Below are 27,500 nucleotides of genomic sequence, written 5' to 3' on the forward strand. Positions count from 1 at the left end.
TATTACTGAACTTACCTCTCTAAGAACTCTTGGGTGTAGTCCATCCGGTCCTGGAGATTTGCTTACATTTACTTTACTTAACTTACCTTGTACCATCTCTACATTAAGCCAGTTCAGTACATTACATGATGTGTTACCAGCACTGACCTGGCCAATGTCAGCTCCTCCTTCTTCCCTAGTGTATACAGAACCCATTCAGTAGCTCTGCTTTCTCTTTATCGCCTGTGACAACCTCCCCATTATCATTATTAAGGGGTCCTACATGCTCTGTCCTTGGTTTTTTAGTATTTATATATCTAAAAAAATATTTAGGATTAGTTTTGCTTTCTTTGGCCACCTGTCTCTCATTTAGAATTTTTGCAGTTTTTATTACAATTTTACAGATTTTATTAAGCTCTTTGTACTGTTTAAATGTTATAGCTGACCCATCAGATTTGAATTTTTTGAAGGCTATTTTTTTTGTTGTTTATTGCTCTTTTAACATCATTTGTCAGCCATGTAGGATTTAGTTTTAATCTTTTATATTTGTTCCCCTTTGGTATATATTTAGCTGTATAGTTATTTAGAGTTGATTTAAAAAATTTCCCATTTACTTTCTGTATCAGTATTTGAGAACACCTCCCCCCAGTCTATGTCCTGTAGTGCAGATCTCAGCCCAGGGAAATTTGCCTTTTTAAAGTTATATGTTTTTGCCTTCCCCGTCTGTCTTTGTTTTCTACATTTTAAGTCAAAAGTAACTATATTGTGGTCGCTATTACCAAGGTTTTCCCGCACAGTTACATTACCAATCAGCTCTGCGTTGTTGGAAATGATCAGATCCAACAAGGCATCACTTCTTGTTGGGTCCTCCACAAACTGGCCCATAAAATTATCCTGCAATAAATTTAGGAATTGTCACCCCTTTGAAGTTTTAGCCAACCCCCGACCCCAATCTATGTCTGGATAGTTAAAATCTCCCATTATTACCACTGTACCTGCCCGGGCGGCCCTCTCTGTTTATGCAGCCGACCTTGTCTCTCTTCAATGATATTAGGGGGTCTGTAGATTACACCAAATGACTTTTTCAGTATTTCCCTCCTTTTGTAATTCTACCCACAGTGATTCCACATCCTCAGAATCATCACACACTATGGCATCGTTCACACTGACTTTTATACCACCTTTCCTGTTCATTCTATCCTTGCGAAACAATGTAAACCGCTGCAGATTGACAGCCCAGTCATGCGAGGAGTCCAGCCATGCCTGTGACCCCAACTATATCAATATGTTCCTCCAGTATCAAGGCCTCCAGCTCCCCCATTTTATTTGCTAGGCTTCTGGCATTTGTGAACATACACTTTACATTTCCATCCTTTATGTAATTGGGGTTAATGGGATTCAAGGGTGTAAGTTTTATTTTCCTATGAAGCCTATTCCTATTAACTATTCTAACCCCTCCCTCCGCTCCATCCCCAGGTACATTAATAATTCCCACCACTCTATCTACGCTATCTTCCCCTTCTATGTTGTAGGTTCCCTCCCCCCAATCCCAAGTTTAAACACTTCTCCACCCTTCTAGCCATCTTCTCCCCAAGCACAGCTGCACCCTCCCCATTGAGGTGCAGCCCGTCCCTACGGTAGAGACGGTAACCAACAGCGAAGTCAGCCCAGTTCTCCATGAACCCAAACCCCTCCTTCCTACACCAGCTTCTGAGCCACTTGTTTACCTCCCTAATCTCCTGCTGCCTCTCTGGTGTGTCTCATGGTACTGGTAGTATTTCAGAAAATACTACCTTGGAGGTCCTTGCCTTAAGCTTGCGGCCTAAGTCCCTGAAATAATTTTTAGGGACACTCCACCTACCTCTTACTTTGTCATTGGTGCCAATATGTACCATGACTGCTGGGTCCTCTCCAGCCCCGCCCAGCAACCTGTCAACCCGATCCGTGATGTGCTGAACTTGTGCGCCATTCAGACAACGCACTGTTCGGCGATCCCGGTCTTTGTGACAGATCGCCCTGTCTGTCCCCCTAATTGAGTCCCTCACCACTAGTACCTGTCTGGCCTGCCCTGCACTCTTCCCTCCCTCCTTACTGGAGCAGACACCCCCCTGGCGGTCAGAGGCAGTATCCTGTTGCAGTACTGCTAGCTCTGAAATTGCATCCCCCTCATCTGTCAAGCGGGCAAACTTGTTGGGGTGTGCCAGTTCTGGACTAGCCTCCCTGACACTTTTTCCCCTACCCCGCTTTCTAACTGTAACCCAGCTAGCTGCCTGACTGTCCTGCAACTCCGTCCCACTGTCCTCCCCCACCTCTACCCCCGAGAGTGCCTGCTCAGTGAGCAGGAGACTCCTCTCCGGGTTGTCAATGCATCTCAATGTTGTCAGTTGTTCCTCTAGATCCAGGATCTGGGCTTCCAAATGAACAACTCGCTCACATCTCACACAACAATAGTCACCCTCGATCTGCTGCTCAAGGATTGCATACATTGTACAAGATGCACACCGGACTGCATTTTCCAACATGGAGGCCATTCTAGGTTTGGTGATTGCAAAAATATCAGTAAATAAAAAAAAAAAATATATATATATATCCATCACACACACTTGCCTAGTCAAAATAAATATATATATATACACACACCAAACAAATACGCTGTAGCCCTCCAAACGGTGAATCAAATAAGTGGCTTTATTTTAATCACCAGGTGCGCAACGTTTCTGTCACCTCACCTGAGCTTTGTCAAACAGTACAATGAACACGAATACAAGGTTTAAATAAGGCGCATAAGTGACTTCATTTCCTTATATCAATTAAGTGACATCATTACCTATGGGATCATAATGTGATTATAAATAAATACTGTGGTAACCATGTGAGCACAAAAATAGTGATCAAGTACAGTAAATATCATACAATCAGTTATACAATATTGCGTATAATAATGTGTACCATAACAGTTGCAGATATAGAAGTGGTGTTGGAATACCTAGGGTCAGGAGGAGGACGTTCCGGCCGCCCACGTGGAGTAAATGCAAGGAAAGCTGCATGCTGTAAATATCAGGATGTCTGCAAAAGACGTCGGTCTTCTGCGGAAGTGATGTCACGCACTAGAGAATGTCAGTGCATGTGCACTGTTCCTACTCAGAGGAAAGGCACCATGGAAAGTATTGGCAAATGTGCAAGCACATAATTTCGGCACATGTGCAGTGGTAAAAGTAAGTAGGTATGCCAGCACATAACGTAGAGGTGCCAACACATGATACAATGTTTAAAGCAGCCTGCAACCTGACAGGATGCCCCTAGCGGGCACTGTGTCAAACACTGCCCACGATCTCCAATTTCTTCACAGAGCGCAGCAGAGACATCCACATGCAATGCCGTCCCTCCCCCCGTAACAGACACTGGCCCCTAATTAGGACTGTACTGTCAATAGAGAACAAAAGAGGTGAATACTGCAAAAAGTAAATGCATCTCTGTAGCGGTTGATGTCACTATCTGCAGGAATTACAATTACAAATAATAAATGACAGCATACATAGCACAAGAAAGAAGTACACCATTCAAAATTCAATACTCCGCAGCTGATGCGTTGGGGTCCATCCTACACTCCCGACCAGGGTCTACAAAAAGGAGAAAAGAAAAAATAAATTAACATATCCAAACACTTAAATAAAATGCTGAACAGATCAAAGTACATCACACATTGCAAATACTATGTGGCATTTTAAAAACTATGTTAAGCCCATGGGGCTTAAAGGACTGTAACAAAAAGATCCATTTTAATTCCTTTTTCTTCAATAAACTATCTCCACCTCTTTGAAAGGGGGGGGGGGGGGGGCACGTGGTCAACAAGCATGGATTTTCGAGTCACGTTCCATATGTCCAACCTCAACAAAATGTTTAGGGACCAGCAGGTCCAATCTTTGTTTTCTGATGGTATAGCTGTGGTGATTATTGCGAGTTTTGAAGTCGCAAGTCGTTTCACCCCACATATAGTAAGTTACACAGGCACCACAGAACATAAATGACTGGTACAAGTAAGATAATTGGTTATTTGGAATTCCTTCCCTGTGGTTGGATGCCAGAAGTAATTTCCTTTACTCATATATTTACAGTTTATGCAGGACTGAGATGGGAAGGATTGTACACTTTCCACGGAAAGGAATTTTTGTGGGCTTTTCTTAAGAGGCACATTTACTTTAACCAGTTGGTCTCTAAGGTTCCTAGGTCTTCTATAGGACATAAGAAGGGGTTATTTGAATTCCATAATATTGGGATATTCCTTGGCTAGAATGGCCCTTTATTTTCTAATGGTACTCGCAATTTTATGGGATATCCCTGAAAAGGAGGAGACAAACGCAATCTTGGAGGCAGCTGAGTCCTTTCCGTTGCCCACCATCAGAGCGTCTCTATTAAGAGGCGTAACTTTGGTAATACTCTTTTCAATTTTCTGGGATACCCACGTTTGAAGTTGCCATTTTATCAAGGGCGGGTTCAAGCTGCGTCTCAGAGCGAATGATCCGCTTGGCTCGGATCATCTGGCTGCGTGGCAATGATCGAACAGTGGATTTGGGGTTTCCACTGTCAAATCTAAGGACTGAATTACAGTCTGTAGGTTTAACAAAGAGGTATTAAGACATGATTCATGAATTTGCACTAATGTGTCAAACTACTGTACTCTAACTTATGTTAACCTTTTTGTGGCGAATTTGGAGGAGAACCTCATCGATGTAACACACCACTTCAGCAATGTGCTGGGGTGGTGGCGTTACATTGATGACATTTTCCTGGTTTGGTCGGGCACTCCTGCCCAATTACAGGATTTTCATTTGTACAAAAAAGAAAGTTGCAACAGCACTCTAGGTCAAAAAATGGAGGCTCTCAGCGCACTTTTTGATCAAAAAGTGCGCTGAGAGCCTCCATTTTTTGACCTAGAGTGCTGTTGCAACTTTCTTTTTTGTACATTTTGTATTTGCCACAGCAGCGGGCACCTGTGTATTAGGTTGTTGTGCTGGTTATTTTTCCTTTTAGGATTTTCATTTGTACCTAAACTCTATCAATGAATGCATCAAATTCACATATGCTCCACTGTTGAAGTACAGTTTTTTTGACACGTTAGTGCAAATTCATGAAACATGTCTTACCACCTCTCTGTCAAACCTACAGACTGTAATTTAGTCCTTTAGATTTGACAGTGGACACCCCAAATCCACTGTTCGATCTTTGCCACTAAGCCAGATGATCCGAGCCAAGCAGATCATCAGCTCTGAGATGCAGCTTGAACCCGCCCTCAACAAAATGGCGGACAACTTCATCAAATGTGGGTACCCCAGAAAATTGATAACTGAGAGTATAACCAAAGTTATGCATCTTAATAGAAACGTTCTACTGGTGGCCAGGGGAAATGACTCTGCTACCTCCCAGGATTGCAGGGACCATTAGAAATTATAGGGCCATTCTTGCCAAGGAATATGCCAATATTATGGAATTCAAACAACCCCCTCTTATGTCCTATAGAAGACCTAGGAAACTTAGAGACCAACTGGTTAAAGCAGATGTGTCTCTAAAGAAAAGCCCAGAAAAATTCCTTTCCACGGGATCCTTCCCATGTCAGTCCTGCATAAACTGTAAATATGAGTAAAGGAAATTCCTTCCGGCATCCAACCACAGGGACAGAATTCAAATAACCAGTTATCTTACTCGTTGACCATGTGCCCCCCCCCCCCCCTTAAAAGAGGAGGAGATAGTTTATTGAAGAAAAAGGAATTAAAATGGATCTTTTTGTTAGTCCCTTAAAGCGCAACTGTCGTGGATATTATACACCCCCAGACTAATAAAATGATAGTATAGATGATGACATTTGTAATGCAGCTAAACCTGTGGCTGCTCTTTATCACACTTTATCAGCAGTAAAAGTTTTATTGTGCGGTCAGCAACTGTCGGATAGGCGTGGCTGGGGATCGTAATGCCCCACCTCCGCCACGCCTATCCCTGTAAGCGAGCGCTAGGACCACTGTGTTATTGACACACAGGTCCCCACCCCAGATGTCCATGATGTGCGGACCAGCGTGACTCCACTGAGCCTACACATATTATATGCACCTTTTATGATATGTTATACAGTGCCCGTACTCCTCTTCTTTCTTCTCCTGGTGCTGGAGACGCGCTGCTTCTGCTTTCACTAGAGGCAGAGAGCTCGCTCCCTGCCTCTAGCACTGCACAGGCGCACCGAGCTGGTGGCAGACAATGGGAGTGAGCGCTTTCTCTCTGCCTCTAGTGAAAGCAGAAGCAGCACGTCTCCGGCATCAGGAGAAGAAAGGAGTACGGGCACTGTATATCATAAAGGTGCACATAATATGTGTAGGCTCAGTGGAGTAACGCACATCATGGACATCGGGGGTGGGGACCTGTGTGTCAATCACACAGTGGTCCCAGCACTCACTTACAGGGATAGGCGTGGCGGAGGTGGGGCATTACGATCCCCAGCCACTCCTATCCCACAGTTGTTGACCACACAATAAAACTATTTTACTGCTGATAAAGTGTGATAAAGAGCAGCTATAGCTGCATTGAAAGTGTCATCATCTATACTATCATTTTATTAGTCTTGGGGGTACAATATCCATGACAGTTGCCCCATGGGCTTAAAGTAGATTTTAAAATTCCACACAGTATTTGCAATGCGTGATGTACTTTGATCTGTTCATCATTTATTTGTGTTTGGATTTGTTAATTTTATTAATTTTTTCTCCTTTTTGTAGACCCTGGTCGGGAGTGTAGGATGGACCCCCACGCATCAGCTGCAGAGTATTGAATTTTGAATGGTGTATTTCTTTCTTGTGCTATGTATGCTGTCATTTATTATTTGTAATTGTAATTCCTGCAGATAGTGACGTCAACCGCTACAGAGATGCATTTACTTTATGCACTATTCGCCTCTTTTGTTCTCTATTGACAGTACAGTCCTAATTAGGGGCCAGTGTCCAGGTATTGCTGACTGGCCCCCGTTACGGGGGAAGGGACGGCATTGCCTGTAATGTGTCTGCTGTGCTCTCTGAAGAGCTGGGGGTGTCCTGTCAGGTTGCAGGCTGCTTTAAACATTGTATCATGTGTTGGCACCTCTACGTTATGTGCTGACATACCTACTTACTTTTACCACCGAAACTGTGTGCCCGCACATTTGACAATAATATCCATGGTGCCTTTGCTCTGAGTAGGAACAGTGCGCATGCACTGACATTCTCTAGTGTGTGACGTCACTTCCGCACGAGACCGGCGTCTTTTGCAGATATCCTGCATTTACTCCCCCGTGGGCGGCCAGAATGTCCTCCTCCTGACCCGAGGTATTCCAACACCACTTCTATATCTGCAACTGTTATGGTACACATTATTATACGCAATATTGTATAAGTGATTGTATGATTATTACTGTACTTGATCACTGTATTTTTGTGCTCACATGGTTACCACAGTATCTATTTGTACATGCTAATCACATTATATTATAATATAGTGTGTGTGTGTAAAATATATTAGACATACACACACTTGCCTAGTCAATTTATATATACACGTGTGTGTGTATGTGCGCGCACACATATATACATACACACATGCACACACATATCTATATATACACACATATATGTGTGCGTGTGTGTATATATAGATATAATATATTATGTATATATAATATACACATGCGTGTATGGATATATACGTATGTAGAGATATGTGTGTGTGTGTATGTATGTGTGTATATATAATATATATAGTCTCTCTCTCTATATCTATATCTAGTGTGTGTGTATATACATATACCTATCAAAGGTCATGTGTAGAGATGAGCAAACTTACAGTAAATTCGATTCGTTGCGAACTTCTCGGCTCTGCAGTTGATGACTTTTCCCGCATAAATGTGTTCAGCTTTTCAGGTGCTCCGATGGGCTGGAAAAGATGGATACAGTCCTAGGAAAGAGTCTCCTAGGACTGTATCCACCTTTTCCAGCCCACGGGAGCACCTGAAAGCTGAACTAATTTATGCAGGAAAAGTCCGAAACGTCTCGCACCTGTTGATGAAAATAAGTCCACTTATTTGATTCACCGTTTGGACAGATACCACGTATTCGTTTGGTATATCGTGTTGGGGCCTCAGGACCAGAGCCTGACCGTGGACAGCACCCGTTCTCCTTCTACGTTTCCCTTATGACCACTGAAGACTACCATATGTGGACAGTGACCTAGTACAATATGCTAACCGTAACAACATGAATAAGTACTTGGAAAGCAGTGACCATGTTGTTTTTTTTTTTGTTTTTTTTTTTGTTTTTTTTTTGTGTGTATGAAGTACACACGTGGTAAACCTCATAAATGGCAAGCTACTTACTTACTCATACCTGCTCCTTACGTGCTGTATGACATTGTTGAACCAGGATAATATGAATACCTTCTCTAAATTGAACGCTTGTTGCACCTCAAATAGCCTAAAATCTAAGTGGCAAAATATAACACAGTGAGTAGGTGAAATGAAAGCTTAAATGAACATACGGTAACATCCTAACATACTACAAGTGGCAACAGTGACAGAATAAATTTGTGTTAAACAGATAAACTCCCAATTAATCTCAGTATACCGTGGAAGAAATTAATATTCACACTACTCGAACGCTCTGTGAATCAGACTCTGAAGCAATCAAGCCTGACTACCTGTATACTTAACTGAACTCGACATGACCAATGGTAGCTGTATACATGATATATCTTTGCATAACCATCGAGCTTGTGGAAGTTAAAATCTTAACGTAACCATCGTGCCTATAGTCGCGACATGATAATGCGTAATAATCGTTCCTGTAGTCATGACCGGACACGGCGTACCATAGTGCCTGTGACAGGACACTGCGTACCATGGTGCCTGTGACAGGGCAAAGCGTAACATAGTGTCTGCAGTCATGACAGGACATTGCATAACAATCGTGCCTGTAGTCGTGACAGGACATTGCATAACCATCGTGCCTGTAGGTTTGACAGGGCATTACTTACAATCTTGCCTGTAGTTGTGACCAGACAATGCGTAACCATCTTGCCTGTAGTCGTGACCAGACAATGCGTAACCATCATGCCTGTAGTCGTGACAGGACATTGTGAAAACCATCATGCCTGTAGTCGTGACAGGACATTACTTAACCATTGTGCCTGTGGACGTGACAGGTCTTTACATAAACATTGTGCCTGCAGGCGAAACAGACCTGAACAAATGAGACATTTAACAGGAATGACATCCCTGACATCTAGTCAAGTGAAGACAACACATGAACAAAAGCAGTTATGCTAGCCTAAAGACAACAGGCATGAGTACCGGACCAACCACCATATGCAACAGCCTAAATCGACCTGAAAACATAAAACACAACAGAAATGCTAAAACAACCGCTAAAAAACATGGTAAACCTGTGTGTATAGGTATAAAGCTGTACCCGACCTCTATTTGTATGGCAAGTTAGTGACGTACGCATAATATATGTATATTAGCACAAAGTATATAAGTTTAGATGCTGCATACCTAGCGTATAGGTGATATGGCAACATGTATATGCTATTCGTAACGAGTACATGGAAGCTAGCTGTAGTAATGTAATAATAGTATATTGACTATAGTAAATGTATGTGGTGAGAAATGCTATAGTGAAGGATACCTGTAATATACACCAGTCATGAAATAAAACACGTGCACGAATGCCCACTATAGAAACACTTATGGAAACGTATGCATAAATCCATGATATGGAAATACTCATAAAATATATACCTATAAAACATATGTCTATAAAACAATCTTAGTAACACGACATGTCAAACCAAGCCTGAATGCACGTTAATGTGAGATACTACGTAAAGTGTGCAAGGTATTACAACATATTCATTATACAGTAATCTATAAACTATGCAGACTCTAATATCTGGCATTGGCAAGGTATGAACAGACAGGGCAATAAATGAAAGACATGGCAACGCCAGAAAAACATGCCAAGGTATGAAAGTTATGGCAACGTATTAAAACGTTCCGTACAAAAACATGGCCCTATATGAAGGATGTATGAAAAACATGGTGAAGAATGCAAGCCATGCACGCAAAAGGAATGCAATATAATGTAACAAATAAATGGTTTATAATGTACATATAGCATGGCAACTTATAAATGGCATAATAACGTATACCGGTCAGTCATGAAAACAAGGCAGGGAAACTTTGAAATGGCATGGTAACGCGTGAACACATGAGGATGCATGAGTTAGCTTGGTGGTGCCTATAATAGCATAGCGACACATATGCCCGGTAACACGTAGTAACGGTGATGCATGTAAGGCACGGTGACACATCTAAAAGCATAGTGATGCATGTAATGCACGGTAACACATCTAATAGCATAGTGACGCTTGTAATGCACGGTAACCTATCTAATAGCATAGTGATGCATGTAATAACAGTGACGCATGTAATAGCATTGTGACACATGCACGGTAGCACATGTAATAACAGTGATTCATGTAATGCACAGTGACACATGTAATAGCATAGTGATGCTTATAATGCACGGTAACACATGTAATAGCATAGTGATGCATATAATGCACGGTAACACATGTAATAGCATAGTGATGCATGTAATGAATAGTGACGCATGTAATGCACAGTGACACATGTAGTAGCATAGTGACACATAATGCACAGTGACACAAGCAATAGCTTAGTGATGCATATAATGCACAGTGACGCATGTAATAACCTAGTGATGCATGTAATGCATAGTGACGCATGTAATAGCATAATGACTCGTATATAATCACAGTGACTCATGTTATAGTGACGCATATAATGCACATGTAATAGCATAGTGACGCATGTAATAGTGATGCATGTATTAGCATAGTGACACATGCACGGTAGCACATGTAATAGCATAGTGACGCATGTAATAAGTGATGCAAGTATTAGCATAGTGACGCTTGTAACAGCATGATAACGCATGTTATAGCATAGTGACGCATATAATACACAGTAACCTTTAATAGCATAGTGACACATGTAATAGTGATGCATGTATTAACATAGTGACCCATGTAATAACAGTGATGCATGTATTAGCATAGTGACGCATGTAGTAACCGTGACGCATGTATTAGCATAGTGACGCATGTAATAACAGTGATGCCTGTATTAGCATAGTGATGCATGTAATAAGTGATGTCTGTATTAGCATAGTGACGCATGTATCAGCATAACGCATGTAATAGCATGGTGATGCATGTAATAGTACGATAACACATACTAGACATGGTGCTGTATGCTGAGTGTATCCAACAGCATTTTAAAGTAACATATGCCTGGTGTAGTAAAGTATACATGGAAAGGTGATGTATGCATAGCAAGGTAATTATGTTATTGTAGTAACCAGTGCTGTGGAGTCGGACGAAATTTTGGGTACCTGGAGTCTGAGTCGGCAAACAATGCACAGACTCCAACTCCTACTAAATTTAGATTGGAATAAATAAAAAAAAAGCATGTTTAAATATTCCAATTCACAAAAAGTTATAATTAATGACCTCTCTACTGTAAGAATAAAGACCAATGCATGCAGTGCCTCACGTAACCGCAAAACGAACACGTTAAGTGACCGTGAAGAAGCATGCTCTTCATGTGCTTCACTATATGGCACGCAACGCACAATTAGGCCGTACTTATACTTTCTATAGTGTTGTGTTCTGATGTTACAGGGAACCCATGGGTAACCTAGCCTCTCACTGATAAGGGATTAAGTAAATATGTTTTTTGCAGGACTAGACACTTGTATAAGTGAAGGGAATGGAGGGTCAATAGTTCAAAACTGAAGCTGTAAACCATTGGAAAAACTGCTGCCATTCAGCTAAGGCTATAAAAACTTGTAAACTCCGATTGTTAGCTTAAACTTTAAACATGACTATGGGATTCTACTAGGGAAATTCTACTAGGGAAAGCCTTTAGTGCCTCCCCCCACCATCATTTCCCCCTGTCTCATCATGTCCCTCATCATTCCCCCCCCCCCCCTCATCATCCCTCCACCCTGTCTCATCATGCCCCTCATCATTCCCCCCCCCCCCCCCATCATCCCTCCACCCTGTCTCATCATGTCCCTCATCATCCCCCCCCACCCTGTCTCATCCCCCCCCACCCTGTCTCATCATGTCCCCACCCTGTCTCATCATGTCCCCACCAGTACCTGTGGATAGTGCGGGAGAAAACAAGTGACAGAGCGGGGAGGAGACGCCGCTGGTGACTGATTTAAAGTGGCCGCGGCCGTGCTGTTAATACTTAACAAGCAGATGCTGCTGCGGCCGGTTTAAATCAGTGACCAGAAGACTTATCGGCGTATAACACGCAGGCAGGCTTTTTGCCTTAAATTAAAGTTTTAAAAGTGCGTGTTATACGCCGATAAATACGGTAAATATATGCCTAGTCAAGGGTGCTAGTAGACTTTAACCCCTTAAGGACCAGGCTAATTTTCACTGTACGACCAGAGCGTTTTTTTGCACATCTGACCACTGTCACTTTAATAATTAATATCTCTAAAACGCTTTTACCGAATATTCTGATTCTGAGATTGTTTTTTCGTGACGTATTCTACTTTATTTTGGTGGTAAATTTTCGTCGATACTTGCATCCTTTTTTGGTGAAAAATCCCCAAATTTCATGAAAATTTAGCATTTTTCTAACTTTGAAGCTCTCTTCTTGTAAGGAAAATGGATATTCCAAATACATTTTCTTTTTATTCACAAATACAATATGTCCACTTTATGTTGGCATCATAAAATGGACATATTTTTACCTTTTTCATGAAAATTGCTAAATCTGAAGGGACAGATGTTACAGAACTACAACTCCCAGCATGCCTGGGCAGTCTAGGCATGCTGAGAGTTGTAGTTTGGCAACATCTGGAGGGCTACAGTTTGGGCACCACTGTAACAGTGGTCCCCAAACTGACCCTCCAGATGTTGCAAAACTACAACTCCCAGCTGTTCCCCGTGACATTCAGGGGTGGGCATTGATTCTGACCAATGGCTGTGGATAGGAGGAGATCGCATCACTGCGACCTCACTCCCACGGGCTGTCACTGACAGGTCAGATCATCACTATTTTCCTGGTGATCGGGTCGCCAGAGACCCGATCAGCCCGGAATAGCAGAAAATCGCATGTCTGAATTGACATGCGATTTTCTGCGATCGCCGACATGGGGGGGGGGGGGGGGGGGTTGGGGGGTCTCAGGACCCCCCTCGGCGTTTGCCTCAGACGCCTGGGTCCTTAAGACCCAAGGCGCAGGAACGTACTCATACGTGCCTGGTCTTTAAGGGGGTAATTAGACACTTGTGCAGTGCAGATTTAACTACTGGTTCCCCTTATTGCTTTTTCGGATAGGCTGTAGTCTGACCGCTATGGCTATATTGCAAGTGTTTATCTGTATTCAGCCCTAACATTCTATTCATTTTAAGTACCATGCTTGCAGATCTTAAGTGAGTAACAGCCATTATAAATGACTGTTGCTTGCTTTACATATGTTAGTACTAAAGAGCTGTTAGCCTGGTACTTAACCCCTTAAGGACGCAGGGCTATTGCGTTATTGCACTTTCGTTTTTACCTCCTTACGACGGCTTTTTTTTTTTTTTTTTTGCGCCATCGATTCTACTTTGTAATGACATCGATCATTTTATCCAAAAATCTACAGCAAAGCCAAAAAAAAATCATTGTGCAACAAAATTGAACAAAAGCCATTTTGTAACTTTTGGGGGCTTCCATTTCTACGCAGTGCATTTTTTATTTTATTTTTTTAAATGACCCCTTATCTTTATTCTGTAGGTCCATATGATTAAAATTGATATTCTACTTATATAGGTTTGTTGTCATACTTTTGGGAACAAAAATCATAACTACATGCAGGAAAATTTGTACGTTTAACCCCTTAACTACCACGGACGTATATTTACGCCCGTGGCCGACTCCCAATTTGTGAAGCGCGCTTAGAAGCTGAGAGCACTACATATCTGCTGGGTCCTGGTTGCTATCAGCAACCAGAACCCTCAGCTAATACCGGACATTGCCGATCGGGCTGATGTTCGATATTAACCCTTTTAGATGCCACGGTCAAAGTTGATCGCAGCGTCTAAAATAGGAGAATACACTGCCAGTTAGCTCAGAGGAGCTGTTCGGGACCGCCGTGGGGAAATCGCGGCATCCTGAACAGCTGAGAGGACAGAGGGATGTGTTTTACCTTCTTCCCAGCTGTCTGAATGGAGTTTGATTGCTCCAAGCCTGAAATCCAGGCTTGAGCAATCAAGCACAGAAAACACTGATCAATGCATTCCTATGGCAACGCATTTAACAGTGCCTGCAATCAGTATATGCAATGTTACAGCACCTAGAGGGGGCTATAACACTGCATAAAAAAGTAATAAAAAAAAAAGTTAAATTTGATTTAACCCCTTCCCTAATAAAAATCAGAATCACCCTATTTAAAAAAGTGTATAAATAAAAACATACATATGTGGTATTGCCGCATGCTTAAATGTTCGAACCATAAAAATATATAGTTAATTAAACTGCACAGTCGATGGCGTACGTGCCTAAAAGTTCCAAAGTCCAAAATAGCGTATTTTTGGTCACTTTTATTTTATTTTTTTATTTCTTTATTATACCATAAAAAATGAATAAAAAGCGATCAAAACAAAAATTGTACCGATAAAAACTTAAGATCACGGCGCAAAAAAAGAGCCCTCATACTGCCGTATTCGTGGAAAAATAGTTATAGAGGTCAGATAATTACAATTTTTAAACTGATTAATTTTCATGCATGTAGTTATGATTTTTTCCAGAAGTAGGACAAAATCAAACCTATATAAGTAGGGTATAATTTTAATCATATGGACCTACAGAATAAAGATAAGGTGTCATTTTCACAGAAAAATATACTTTGTAGAAACAGAAGCCCCCAAAATTTACAAAATGTAATATACAGAAAATGCGTTTTTTCTTCAATTTTGTCGCACAATGATTTTTTTTTCCCGTTTCGCCGTAGATTTTTGGGTAAAATAACTGATGTAATTACAAAGTAGAATTGGTGGCGCAAAAAAAGCAATCATATGGATTTTTAGGTGCAAAATTGAAAGGGTAATGATTTTTAAAATGTAAGGAGGAAAAAAACGAAAGTGCAAAAAACTGAGAAACGCTTAGTCCTTAAAAGGTTAAAGATGTCCTCTTCTGACCCCTATAACTTTTTAATTCTTCAGCATACGGGGTGGTATGAGGGCTCATTTTTTTTTTTTTTTTTTTTTTTGCACCGTCATCGGAAGTTTTTTATAGGTACTATTTTTGATTTGATTGGACTTTTTGATTGCTTTTTATTCATATTCTTTTTATGGTATAAAAAGTGAACAAAAATATGCTACTTTGGAATTTTCTTACGTGTATGCCATTGACCGTGTGGTTTAATATAATATATATATATATATATATATATATATATATATATATATAATATAGATCGGACATTTACACGCACGGGGATACCACGTTTTATTTTTATTTACATATTTTATTTATGGGTTAAATCATAACTCCCCCCCCCCCCCCCCCCCTTTTTTCCCCCGTTTTTTTGTTTGCCCCATAGGGGACTATAACATGCAGTACATTGCCCACAATGATCAGTGCTATGCAATAGCATAGCATTGATCAGTGGTATCTGCGGTCAATTACTCAAGCCTGGATCTCGGGCACAGAGCAGTCATTCAGCGATCAGACAACAAGGAGGCAGGTTGGGACCTTTCTCGTGTCTGTACAGCTGATCGGAACACTGCCGGGACCGACCCGATTTGACGTGACCCCACATTATATCGCAGCGCAGGACGTAAATATACATCCTGCGTTAAGGGGTTAAAATTAATAATTTCAAAGGACTTTAATTTTAAATTCAATCCTTGTATTTAGAGCCTTTATTTGCTTACAATTGGTTCATGAAATGTTGCAAGTATGTCTAAGCACTTTATTTTTAATTTTTTATATTGCAACTATATGCAGCATGCAAAAATCTGCAACCAACCTTTCAAAAGTCAATTTCAGTTTTTACTTTGCAGTGGTAACGAATTTACTATTGCCCTACAAAACAACGGAAATCTACACCAGCCCAGCCCTGGCTTGCAAAACTGCTTTTGGACAGCCTGTTTAAAAAGTTGCACATTTTGGCGCAATGGGTTAAAAAGTTGCACAAAAGCTGCAGAGTAGAAACCTTACAAAGGGATGTACTGAAGTAAAAAATCTGTACTAGCACCATATTGATCACATGCCTTGCACCATTTAAAGGAAAACTGTAATTTGTTTACCCACACTAAACCCAATGCACTGTTATAGTGCGGCCGAACAGGAGACTGATGAGGGGTCAATGGGTTAAATACGTACCTGCATTCTGGATATCTGTCCCTCCGAAGATGATCTTCCATATTCAGTGAATTGCATGCTGCAATAGGAGTATTCATTGTCGTATGTCATGTAAGCGTTGCACTCACATGACCTTCAACAATGACAATTTTATATTGAGCTGGTGGGCCCGCCTCCAGCGCACAATTCACTGAAGATGGATGCTGATCTCCGGAGGGGGGGTGTAGGTGAACAGAGGCCTGTTAAATTTGATGCACATACACATTTCAAACACCACAAATTTAAAGGTGGGGGAAAAATAAATCACCTACACCAACTTTGATCAATTCCCTCTATATGTTTTGCCCATTTTAAAGAGGTTGTGTTTTTATTTTTGCAGCCATGAAAATTCAGTGCACAAGGCAGAAGCAGCCTGTAATAAATTTGTATTTGGGCAAAATATGATTGAAAGAGTTTTGGTAAGTCATATTTTCTGCAATCTAAGTTTGGTTTGAAATAGAAGGCTAGCTTTGCACCTGCATGGAGGCTTTGTTGGGTATTTCAATTGCAGGTTCCATCAAAAAAAATAAAAAAATGTTATTGTGCAGAACACTGCTCTGTTTTCTGTTAAAATTACAGAAACCTGATGATTGTCAATCAGGAATTGTTTGTGTTTGGCATGCAACATTCCTGCCAGTGCAGGTGTGAAACCAGTCTTAAAACATAGATTGGGATGTGTGTAACTTTAAATGCCTCTGTGTTTTACGATTTGCTTGTTTTTTATGTTTTTTTTTTGCTTATTTTAAATAAGGTAACCGTTTAGGGTCTATTCACATGGCAGGATTTCCGCATGCGGATTCCGCCTCAAATTAAAGCCCAATAGACTTCTATGGGATTCCACACTCCCATTCACACTTTTTCCGCATGCGGATTCCGCACAAAATCCACACAAGCCAGAAACCGCCCAAATGAATGTGCAAGCGGAATTGGTGCGGATGTGCGGAAGTTTTGCTGTGTAAATATACCCTTACAGTTTTTTCATCCTAAAATCTAACCTTGTGGTCTGTTCTTTTTCAGAGTCCTCCCAGAGCTGAAGCAAGTTCTGACAGCAATAAGGAGAATGCTGGAGAATCTGGAGCTGAAGGATCTTCATTGGAAAATACACCAGAAAAATGTAAGTGAAGGATCTTTAATTGTTTGACAAGAAGTCATAGATAAAATTGTCATTCATAAAAAAAAAATTTAAAAAAATGTATTATACGTACAAAAAACAAAATCAGGAGTAGGTCAAAAAATGTGGAAGAAATGTCTTCTATCGGGCCTTTGCCCTGCCTTCTCCCTGCTGCCCGGGCTTTTTTTTATTTTTATTTTTTATTCAAAACCAAAGTTTATTAACAGGAAGGCAGCATACATCGCAGTATTATAGCAAAGCAACAGCTTCAGCTCACTAGCGCTTCAGGTATACATCAGAGGTGTACAAGAAAAGAGTCATTTGGAAGCACATTCTGGAAAGCAACCTTACGGTAATAATAAACTAGAGGTGCACCGAAATGGAACCGAAAGGAAACCGAAATTAAAAAAAAATGTCCATCCGAAACGATACCGAAAATGACTTCTAAATGCAGCGCTCCGCTCATTAGATTAGATTCCCCCACATTAGATTGCCAGCTCCCCCACATTAGGTCGGCAGCTCCCCCACAATAGTAGGCAGCTCCCCCACAATAGTAGGCAGCTCCCCCACAATAGTAGGCAGCTCCCCCACAATAGTAGGCAGCTCCCCCACAATAGTAGGCAGCTCCCCCACAATAGTAGGCAGCTCCCCCACAATAGTAGGCAGCTCCCCCACAATAGTAGGCTGCTCCCCCACAATAGTAGGCTGCTCCCCCACAATAGTAGGCTGCTCCCCCCACAATGGTCAGCTGCTCCCCCCACAATGGTGGTCAGCTGCTCCCCCCACAATGGTGGTCATCTGCTCCCCCCACAATGGTGGTCAGCTGCTCCCCCCACAATGGTGGTCAGCTGCTCCCCCCACAATGGTGGTCAGCTGCTCCCCCCACAATGGTGGTCAGCTGCTCCCCCCACAATGGTGGTCAGCTGCTCCCCCCACAATGGTGGTCAGCTGCTCCCCCCACAATGGTGGTCAGCTGCTCCCCCCACAATGGTGGTCAGCTGCTCCCCCCACAATGGTGGTCAGCTGCTCCCCCCACAATGGTGGTCAGCTGCTCCCCCCACAATGGTGGTCAGCTGCTCCCCCCACAATGGTGGTCAGCTGCTCCCCCCCACAATGGTGGTCAGCTGCTCCCCCCCACAATGGTGGTCAGCTGCTCCCCCCCACAATGGTGGTCAGCTGCTCCCCCCCACAATGGTGGTCAGCTGCTCCCCCCCACAATGGTGGTCAGCTGCTCCCCCCCCACAATGGTGGTCAGCATTTCCCCCCCCCCCCACAATAGTGGTCAGCATTTCCCCCCCCACAATAGTGGTCAGCATTTCCCCCCCCACAATAGTGGTCAGCATTTCCCCCCCCCACAATAGTGGTCAGCATTTCCCCCCCCACAATAGTGGTCAGCATTTCCCCCCCCCCCCCCCCCACAATAGTGGTCAGCATTTCCCCACCCCACAGACATACAGCTTCCAGCCATATACAGTGTATGGCTGGAGGCTGTATGTCTGTACTGCTGCCCCACACAGTGATCCGGTCATCACTCCTCCGGCCCGGGGTCACATCTACTGCTATGGCCTATGGACCATAGCAGTAGGTGCCGGGACCGGAGGAGCGGTGACCGTAACACTGAAGAAGATGATGCGCCGCCGGTCATTTACCAGGCCCCGGCCAGCACGCGTTCTCCTGTGACGATCCTGCGGTCCTCCTGCGTCTCTATGGTTGTACGCACGGGACGTCCCGTGCCGTGCGTACAACCATAGAGGCGGAGAAGCGAAGGAACGAAGGAGGATGCGCGCTGGCCGGAGAATGGTGAGTGACCGGCGGACATCCTTATGTCCTGAAAAGATTTTTCGGGACACGGATGTCCGGGATAGGAATACTTCTTTTTATGTGCCCGGGCCGGCTCCCGTGTGTGGCTGCAGGCGGGGGCCGACCAGAGCATATAAAAACGAATACTGTATACTAAAAACCAGGGGGCCTCCAGCTGTTGTGAAACTACAACTCCCAGCATGCCCGGACAGCCTTTGCGGGTGTTTCCGCATTTCCCCAAAAAAGCTATTTTCGGCCAATATGTATCGGCCGCCGATATATCGGTGCATCCCTATAATAAACAATACTGCTAAGCAGCTATCAGCAGTGTGTAAGCTGAAGGATGAGTATGCTACTTAGTAAAGTCCCCATAGGCAGTAACACATTATCTTAGTAAAGTCTATGGATCTGAGAGAGAGCCAGGGGTAGAAAACCAAAAACAACTTAGTGGGAGAGAAAAAAAAAAAACTGCTAGGTCCCAAAAATAGAGCTGCATGGTAGAAAACGCCACAGCAGTACACAAAATCACTAACCTGAGTCCAAGCAGGCCACACGCCCACCCCAAAAGGTCGCACAGCATTGCGGAAGCGTCCAAGGGCATTGCACGAGGAGAGGTCCAATTTCTAACAGAAGCGTGTGAAGCTAGGCGTCCCTATATTGTGGTGTCTCTAAAAAGGTCAACCAGGGGCTCCAGACCGCTATGTACCTGTCAGTCGCCCCTCGGGAGTCGGCCATCAGCTCCTCCATGCGACAGATAAAGAGTACCTCCTTGAATCAGTCAGTTACAGTCGGGGGGTGTACGTCCTTCCACCTCCTCGGGACCACCGCCCTAGCGGCTATTAAGAGGAAATGAGCTAGTTTCTTAGCCGGCGTTCGCTGGGAAGACGGAAGGATCAACAGTAGAAGTACCTTTGGGTCGTTAAGGTAAGTCACCCCAGTGATGGTGCGAATGTGCGAGACCACTGCTTCCCAGAAGGGGCCCAAGGAAGAGCATGCCCACCATATATGGGACATAGTGCCTGGTCCCTCCCCACACCTCCAACAGCATGCCGACACCCCTGGGAACATTTTATGTAGGACTGACGGTGTCCTGTACCACCTAGAGGCAATTTTGTAATTTGTCTCTTGCGCCCGTCATGAGACAGACATGGAATGACAGAGTGTGAATGCCGTGGACCAGTCCGAGCTTGCAAAAGAGGTGCCCAGTTCCTCCTCCCATGCGCCCGCAAATCGTGGCAATCCCCGGGCTGCCGCCTCCAGCAGGAGTCCATACACACGTGAAACTGCTTTAGGTACAGGGGAGGAGGAGGCGCACAGCTCCTCAAACGGGAGAAGTGGTCTGGCCAGGTTGAGGGAGCGCCCTCAGTGTCCACAAAGTGCCTCAGTTGCAGGTACTGCATAGGTCTGATCGGTGACCTGTCGTGTTCTGGAACCTGGTCTGCTTAGGGGCGTAATAGAGTCCCGTCCATGAATGTCCTGAGGGGGAGAGTCGGGGGGTCCGTCAAGCCCAGGAACGAAGTGGCCATTAATCCCGGTGGGAAGCGTGGGTTTCCCAGAACGGGTGTGAGTGGGCCGTCAGGGGTCATCAGACCCGAGGAGTGTAAATGATGCCGCAGTGTGAGGAAGAGTTCTTTAGACACCCAGGGTAATGAGCTAGACATCGCCTGGGGGACTGCATGTGGCGACAGCCACGGTACAGCCTGAATCAGTGGCCCTGCATTAAGCAGTTCAACAGACACCCATCGCTTGGCGGAGCGGCCGTGAAGGAGGTCCATAAAACGGGTCAGGGTAGCTGCGAGATAATAGACTTTACAATCTGGGACTGCCAGTTTCCTTCGGGAGAGAGTCGCCCTAGAAATCCTCGACGGCCGCCCCGCCCAAACGAATCGGGTGAACAATCTGTCCAATTTCTTGAAGTAGGTGGATGGCAAATCCACGGGGACAGCCCGAAATAAATACAACAACCGTGGGAGCACATTCATCTTTAGAATGTTTATCCTCCCCACCCAGGAGAACGTACCCTTTGTCCATTTGTGCAAGTCCCTCTCCAGAGTGGCCAGCAGTGGCAGGAAATTAATGGAAAATGCATCAGGGAGTTGGCTTGGAACCTGTATCCCCAAATACTTAATTGATCTCGGCGCCCACTGGAAGGGGTGCTCCCTCTGCGAGAGGAGCACCTCCGACCGCGGCAAAGAAACATTAAGCGCCACACTGTCATGTTTATCTTATGGTTGCTAAAGTGTGAAAACAGTTGGAGTACACGAGAGATCGCGGATCTTAATTGGCGAGTAGAGGGACCCGTTAACCCTCACCCTGGCCTGCGGGTCTTTGTAGAGCGCACCCACCCTACCCAACATAGAGGGGCCCAAACCTATCTGCTCCAGGGAGCCCTCCAGGAACCGCCAGCCCACCCGATCAAACGCCTTCTCGGCGTCTAACGAGAGTAACATCAAGGGAGCTCGATCCGACTTGGCGCCATGTATAACCGAAAATGCAGGGACCGTATTGTCCCTGGCCTCCCTTGTTCTCATGAAGCCCGACTGATCAGGGTGGACTAGCGGGCCCAGGACGGCCGCCAGGCGGTTGGCCAATAGCTTGGAAAACAGTTTGATGTCAACGTTTAGTAGGGAAATGGGCCGGTAGCTGGCACAGAGATTGGGGTCCCTACCTTCCTTGGGGATGACTGTGATGGTGGCTGAGAGAGAGGCCGATGGGAATCCTACTTTGTGGGAGATGCTGTTGAAAGCCGGGCAGAGCACAGGGAGCAGCTCAGCCTTCAGTGATTTGAAAAATTTGTCCGTGTAGCCGTCCGGCCCCGGGCTCTTTCCAGTGGAAAGGTCAGTTATCGCACTGGAAAGTTCCTCTTCAATAAACGGGGCTTCCAGGAAGTCAGTGTCTGCGACCGAAAACCTGGGAGGGCTGTTTGTCGCAGGTATTCTGAGAGGGAAATCTGCGGGAGAGGGGCTGGTGGACAAGAGGCAGGAGCAGGGAGATTATAGAGGTCGGTGTAATACCTCTCAAATGCCATCAGGATATCAGAGGTAAGGTGTGATTTCTCTCCCCCATGTGTTGTTACGGATGGGATGTACAAACCCGCACGACGATCTCTCAAGGCCCGGGCCAAGAGTCTAGGGAGGGGCAACATAAGGAGGAAGTAAAGAAACCTAATCATGCCGGGGAAAGGAGTGGGGGGGGGGATGGATGACGGGAGAAGGAAAAGTGGTCGTGAGTCGGGGAGGGGGGGCGGGAGAAGAGGAAGCAGGCGGCGGGTGTGCCATGGGCAGGCGGGGGGGGGGAGAGAAAGCAAAGGAAAGGGCCGAGGGGAAGGGGGGGGGCAGTACCCAAGGTCAAAGCATAGGAACCCTTAATGCCTAATGGGTCAACAATATAACATAACTCTGGGGCAGCGACAGTGACCAATCAGGGTCTTATAACTTTCAGGAATAGGGGCCCTCAATGCGGTGCCCGGTCGGCCACTAGTAAGCTCTCCTCCAGCAGGTCTAGTCAAAGTCCACAACTGGGTGCAACAATGCTCAGGGCTCGAACAGCGGTCTTGGCGAGCGTTGAGGGGGGCTCCTCTGCCTTTGTGGGAGAGGTCCGTCAAGACCTCTTCTCCTGTTGGGGGTCCGCTGAGAGGCCCGAGGTCCCGACAGAGGTGCATAAGGGTCACGCAGGTACGCCTGCCATTCAGGAAGAGTCAGCTCCGGGAGGTGAAGAGCCGATAAGAACTGTTGTAAGTCCTCAGGAGACCGGAGCGATGCCGCCATATCTCCGGCGGTGACATGTAGGGAGAAGGGGAATCCCCACCTGTAAGGCATGCTCCTCTCCTGCAATAGTCTCAGAAGTGGCTTCAGCAAAGCTCATTGTCAGAGCGTACGTCTTGACAAATCCTGTGACTGTAGGTAAAAGGTCAGGAGTACGGGTTGCCTCAGGGAGTCCTCTGATCCGGACGTTGTTACGGCGACTCCTGTTTTCGATATCATCTAAATGGTTCGCGAGCGCCTGGTTTCTGGAATCATGTAGCTGCAATGTTGCCTGCATTTCTTTCATAGAGTCCATAACAGTCCCCTGGAAGTCCTCCAGCGCCCTGACCTTCCCCTGGAGCTCTGCGACATCATTCTTAACCAGTTGCAACTCCTGCCTCCATGCAAATTTCAAATCAGAGGCTAGGGTGGACATGTCCGACTTCGTAGGTAGCAGTGCTTGGAGCTCCGGGTGCCCCTTTTTAATAGGGCAACAGCCTGGGCAGGTTGTGGCAGTGAGGAGGTCAGCAGGTCGCCTCTTATCTCTGGGGCTATCAGGCTAGTGGTTAGAGGTTGGGTCAGGCAGGAGCCAGCCCGAGAACCCCCATGGAGGGAAGTATCAGCAGGTACTGTTGGGGTACAGTGGTCCGCAGGTACAGTGAGGTCCGCTACAATGGTGGCTCATCTAGGGCGTGGGGACCCCCCCTATATGGACAGCTCATAGTCTCTCTCCCCTGGTCCTCCGGTATCCCCCCCCCCCCCCCCCCCCCCCCCCAGGGAGAGTAGTGAGCGCTGGCTGGAGGAGGGGGAGCTGGCAGGGCTCCGGAACACTGAGGGAATGCTCTGAGAGGGAGAGGGCATTCCCCCTGCAGGCAGCATGGCTGGGTCCAGCATCGCGCTCCCGGGGTCAGGGAGTCCCGCAGACCCCCGCACCGCACTCACCTCTCCCCCCTCCCAGAGCAAGGCTGTGTCTCTCTGTAGTCGGGTCCCGGGATGGCGGCAATTCCAGGGGCGAAGCGCTACGAGCGCCAGCGGGGACCACGCGCTTTTCGGCGCGCACACTGCTGTCGGCGTCTGCGGATGATGATGCAAGCCCACTTCCAGGGCGCCGCTCGAGCCCGCCGATTCCTCCCTCCAGGGCTGCCTGGAAGGTAAGTCCCGCAGCATCACAAGGGGGCTCCCTGATCCCCGGGCTGCATCTTCCTCCTTCTTCGACTTCTTCTTGGCTGGCAAAGAGGGGGCGGGTGCGCCGGTCACAGACTGGTCCCGCGCCATCTTGGAAAGGCCGGGCATGGCGCCTCGATCCTCCGGCAGTCCTTGTAGTGGGGCAAAGTAGTTGGAAATGGGGACCGCTGTGCTCTGTAGTGTCCCCTCTGTAGTGTCCATATCTTCTGGTACCCAAATAGCGGGCGAGAAATCCCTGTTTTGCATGGCCGTGGGTCGGAGCTCAGGCTGCGTGCGTCCGGCTTCCTACATGGCTAGCCGCCTGCCCGGGCTTTTTGCATGACACTGCACTCAGCACATCACCAACCGAAGCGGGACATTGCTACAGCTGGCGATAAGCTGAGCGCAGTGTAACTCGTTGGACTCCCGGATGCGGAAGAAGACCGGGCCCAGGAGACAGAAGAGCGATATCTGCAGACCGCCTGAAGGTGAGTTAGTTTATTTAAATTTTTGCAGCCTGGGCACAGAGTTAAGATAAAAAATTCCACTGGATACTCCTTTTAATGCATGTGTATTGTTAAGTTTTCTTTGAGGGCTATGTTTGTTTGACTGGCTAAATATACAGTTTTAAAACTTCACCAAACCTTCCAATACACTACTATCTGGTATCTTAAAGGGGTACTCCACTGGGAAAAAAAATTTAATCAACTGGTGCCAGAAAGTTAGTTTTGTAAAGTACTTCTATTAAAAAAAATCTTACTCCTTCCAGTACTTATCAGCTGCTGTATGATCCATAGGAAGTTCTTTCTATTAGAATTTCCTGTCTGACCACAGTGCTCTCTGCTGACACCTCTGTCCATTTTAGGAACTGTCCAGAGTAGGAGCAAATCTCCATAGAAAACATATCCTGCTCTGGACAGTTCCTGATATGGACAGAGGTGTCAGCAGAGAGCACTGTGGTCAAATAGAAAGGTCATTCAAAAAGAAAAGAACTTCCTGTGGATCATACAGCAGCTGATAAGTACTGTAAGGATTAAGATTTTTTAATAGAAGAAATTTACAAATCTGTTTTAACTTTTTGGCACCAGTTGAGTTAATTTTTTTTTCGAGTGGAGCACCCCTTTAAGCGCAGCCTTGCAAACTCCCCCACAATTACTCGAACAGTCTTGTCTGTGCTAAAAGTGAGTAGATCTTGTCATACTTTATTCTCTACTCAGTAGCTACTACTCCATTTGTGGAAAACAATCAGTTGTCAAAAGATCTCCAAAAAGTATAGAACAAATAATGAGCCTATGGAACACAACCTCAGATGATTTAGACTGCATTGGAGCACAAATCCCCTTAAACTTACACTCTACTCTCTTGCATTAAAGACTGACTGCCTCACTTGCTGGACAAGACATCTCCCTTTTCTCCTCTGACCCTAGCTGTACTCTCCCTTGCCTACACTCAATCCCAAACTGATGTTTTTGCATGGACATTGCCAAATCTTCAATACAAGCAATTAAAAAATAAAAAATAAAATTTTTTTTGCACATTTAAAACCTATTGTCTGTGAAAATTGCAGCTAACAACATCTCGGAGTCACTGGCAGAATCTGCAGCTGCTTACACAAAGGCCACAGCAAAAAGATGTCTACTGGAGAAAGTGGAGGTTATTACTGGAGAAGAAGCCGAGAGCAATGTACTGCAGGTAAGGAAATAGCAGGGGTTTTACATCAGATTTCCTTATCTCAAATTCAATTAATGACAATATTTGTGAAGGGGAACGAACAGCCTTTTTATCCAGTCAATTAGGTTCAACGTGGTTGAAAATATGTTTTGCTTAATAAAATTCTTCTAGCGGTCTCTGAAATATAGTCCCTGTTGCTAGTATGCAAATTACCCCCTCCTGTGCCCACATGAGCGCTTTGCTCTTCTGGCACTTACGCTGCTACTTTAGCTTTACTCTCATATAATTGGTAATTATGAATATTCACAAGATGGCTGGGCATAGCTGAGAAATGAGGACTGAGTCAGGAAGGCTTGGCAAGCCAGCTCGTGCCTTCATTGCATTGAGGAGGTAATTTGCGCACTAGCAACTGTGGCTATATCTGAGACAGCTGGACCAGTTCTAGTAAGTAAATATTCTTTTTACTTAGGTTCCCCAGCACTTTAACCCAGTGTATTGGGTTTAGTGTGGGTGAACAGGTTGTTAGTTTCCCTTTTAAACAGAAACTCTGATTTAGAGGCAACATTAGAGACCACAGTATTGTCTGATAAATCTTAAACGGAATCTATCAGCGATATGTCATTCAGAGCTGCAGGCATGGGAAAATAGCTGATAAATGGAGATAAAGCAAATAATACCATTCTCTTACAACACCTCTGTCACCAACTGGTTGGCTTCCAGCACTGAACTCTCTACATCAATCATGTGATGAGGGAGGAGGTGTGCTGCTATAGCTCAGCACTGCCTCTGTAGGAATTGAGTTTAGAAGCAACACAATATTTTATAAGCTGTGCTAGGATATTTTTTTTGTAAGTTTTCTATATTTAGCAATTATGGACATATACAGTGATCCCTCAACTTACAATGGCCTCATACAATGGTCTTTTCTGGACCATTGTAACTTGAAACAAACAATGCTGCGGATAGTCCAGATCTGTGAAACATGTCAATGGCTTTAAGAACTGACCAATTAGAATGGGCATTCACTGAAAAAAGCCCCGTATTACTGAATTGTATGCACTGAATTTCTGTCTGGTAGCACCCACTACAGTACAGGGAGGTATTACATGTTCTGTACTACTCTTAATCTATGCCACAGTTAGCTGCTCCTTTGGACACCAGGTGAGGGCGGCTCCATTTTACTTTTATAGGACATTGCGTGTACTGTACAGGACCCTGAAGAAGCTCCTGTCCTCTACATAGACCGTGATTTACAGCTTCCAGCAGATTTTCTTACTTTTATATCTATGGACTTTTTTTTATCTGTATTAGTTATCTACATATTTTTCTTCAATCCTCACTTTTTCCTATTTGTGGATGACATTTTGGCGGCTTCAGAACAAATTACCAGTTTTCCAAAGAGTAATGACCTCAACATACAATGATTTCAACATACAATGGTCCTCCTGGAACCAATTAATATTGTAACTTGAGGGACAACTGTATATATTTTAAATACTGCAATGTACATTAGAGAACCCATTTTTATTTTGCA

At 44.8% G+C, this 27,500-nt stretch overlaps 1 protein-coding gene across 2 annotated transcripts in view; it reads left to right on the top strand.

Moving 5' to 3' along the window:
* The window catches only part of RANBP3 (RAN binding protein 3), a 161,797-nt gene that overhangs the window by 104,718 nt on the left and 29,579 nt on the right, over positions 1–27,500 (top strand). For both annotated transcript variants that reach the window (XM_056570817.1, XM_056570828.1), the window contains exons 11-13: positions 16,818–16,896; positions 17,495–17,591; positions 25,863–25,987. In XM_056570817.1, coding sequence (XP_056426792.1) covers positions 16,818–16,896; positions 17,495–17,591; positions 25,863–25,987 — 301 coding nt within the window. The remainder of the gene's footprint in view (positions 1–16,817; positions 16,897–17,494; positions 17,592–25,862; positions 25,988–27,500) is intronic.

Source organism: Hyla sarda, chromosome 1 (assembly GCF_029499605.1).
Source record: "Hyla sarda isolate aHylSar1 chromosome 1, aHylSar1.hap1, whole genome shotgun sequence".
In the NCBI taxonomy this organism is placed as follows: Eukaryota; Metazoa; Chordata; class Amphibia; order Anura; family Hylidae; genus Hyla; species Hyla sarda.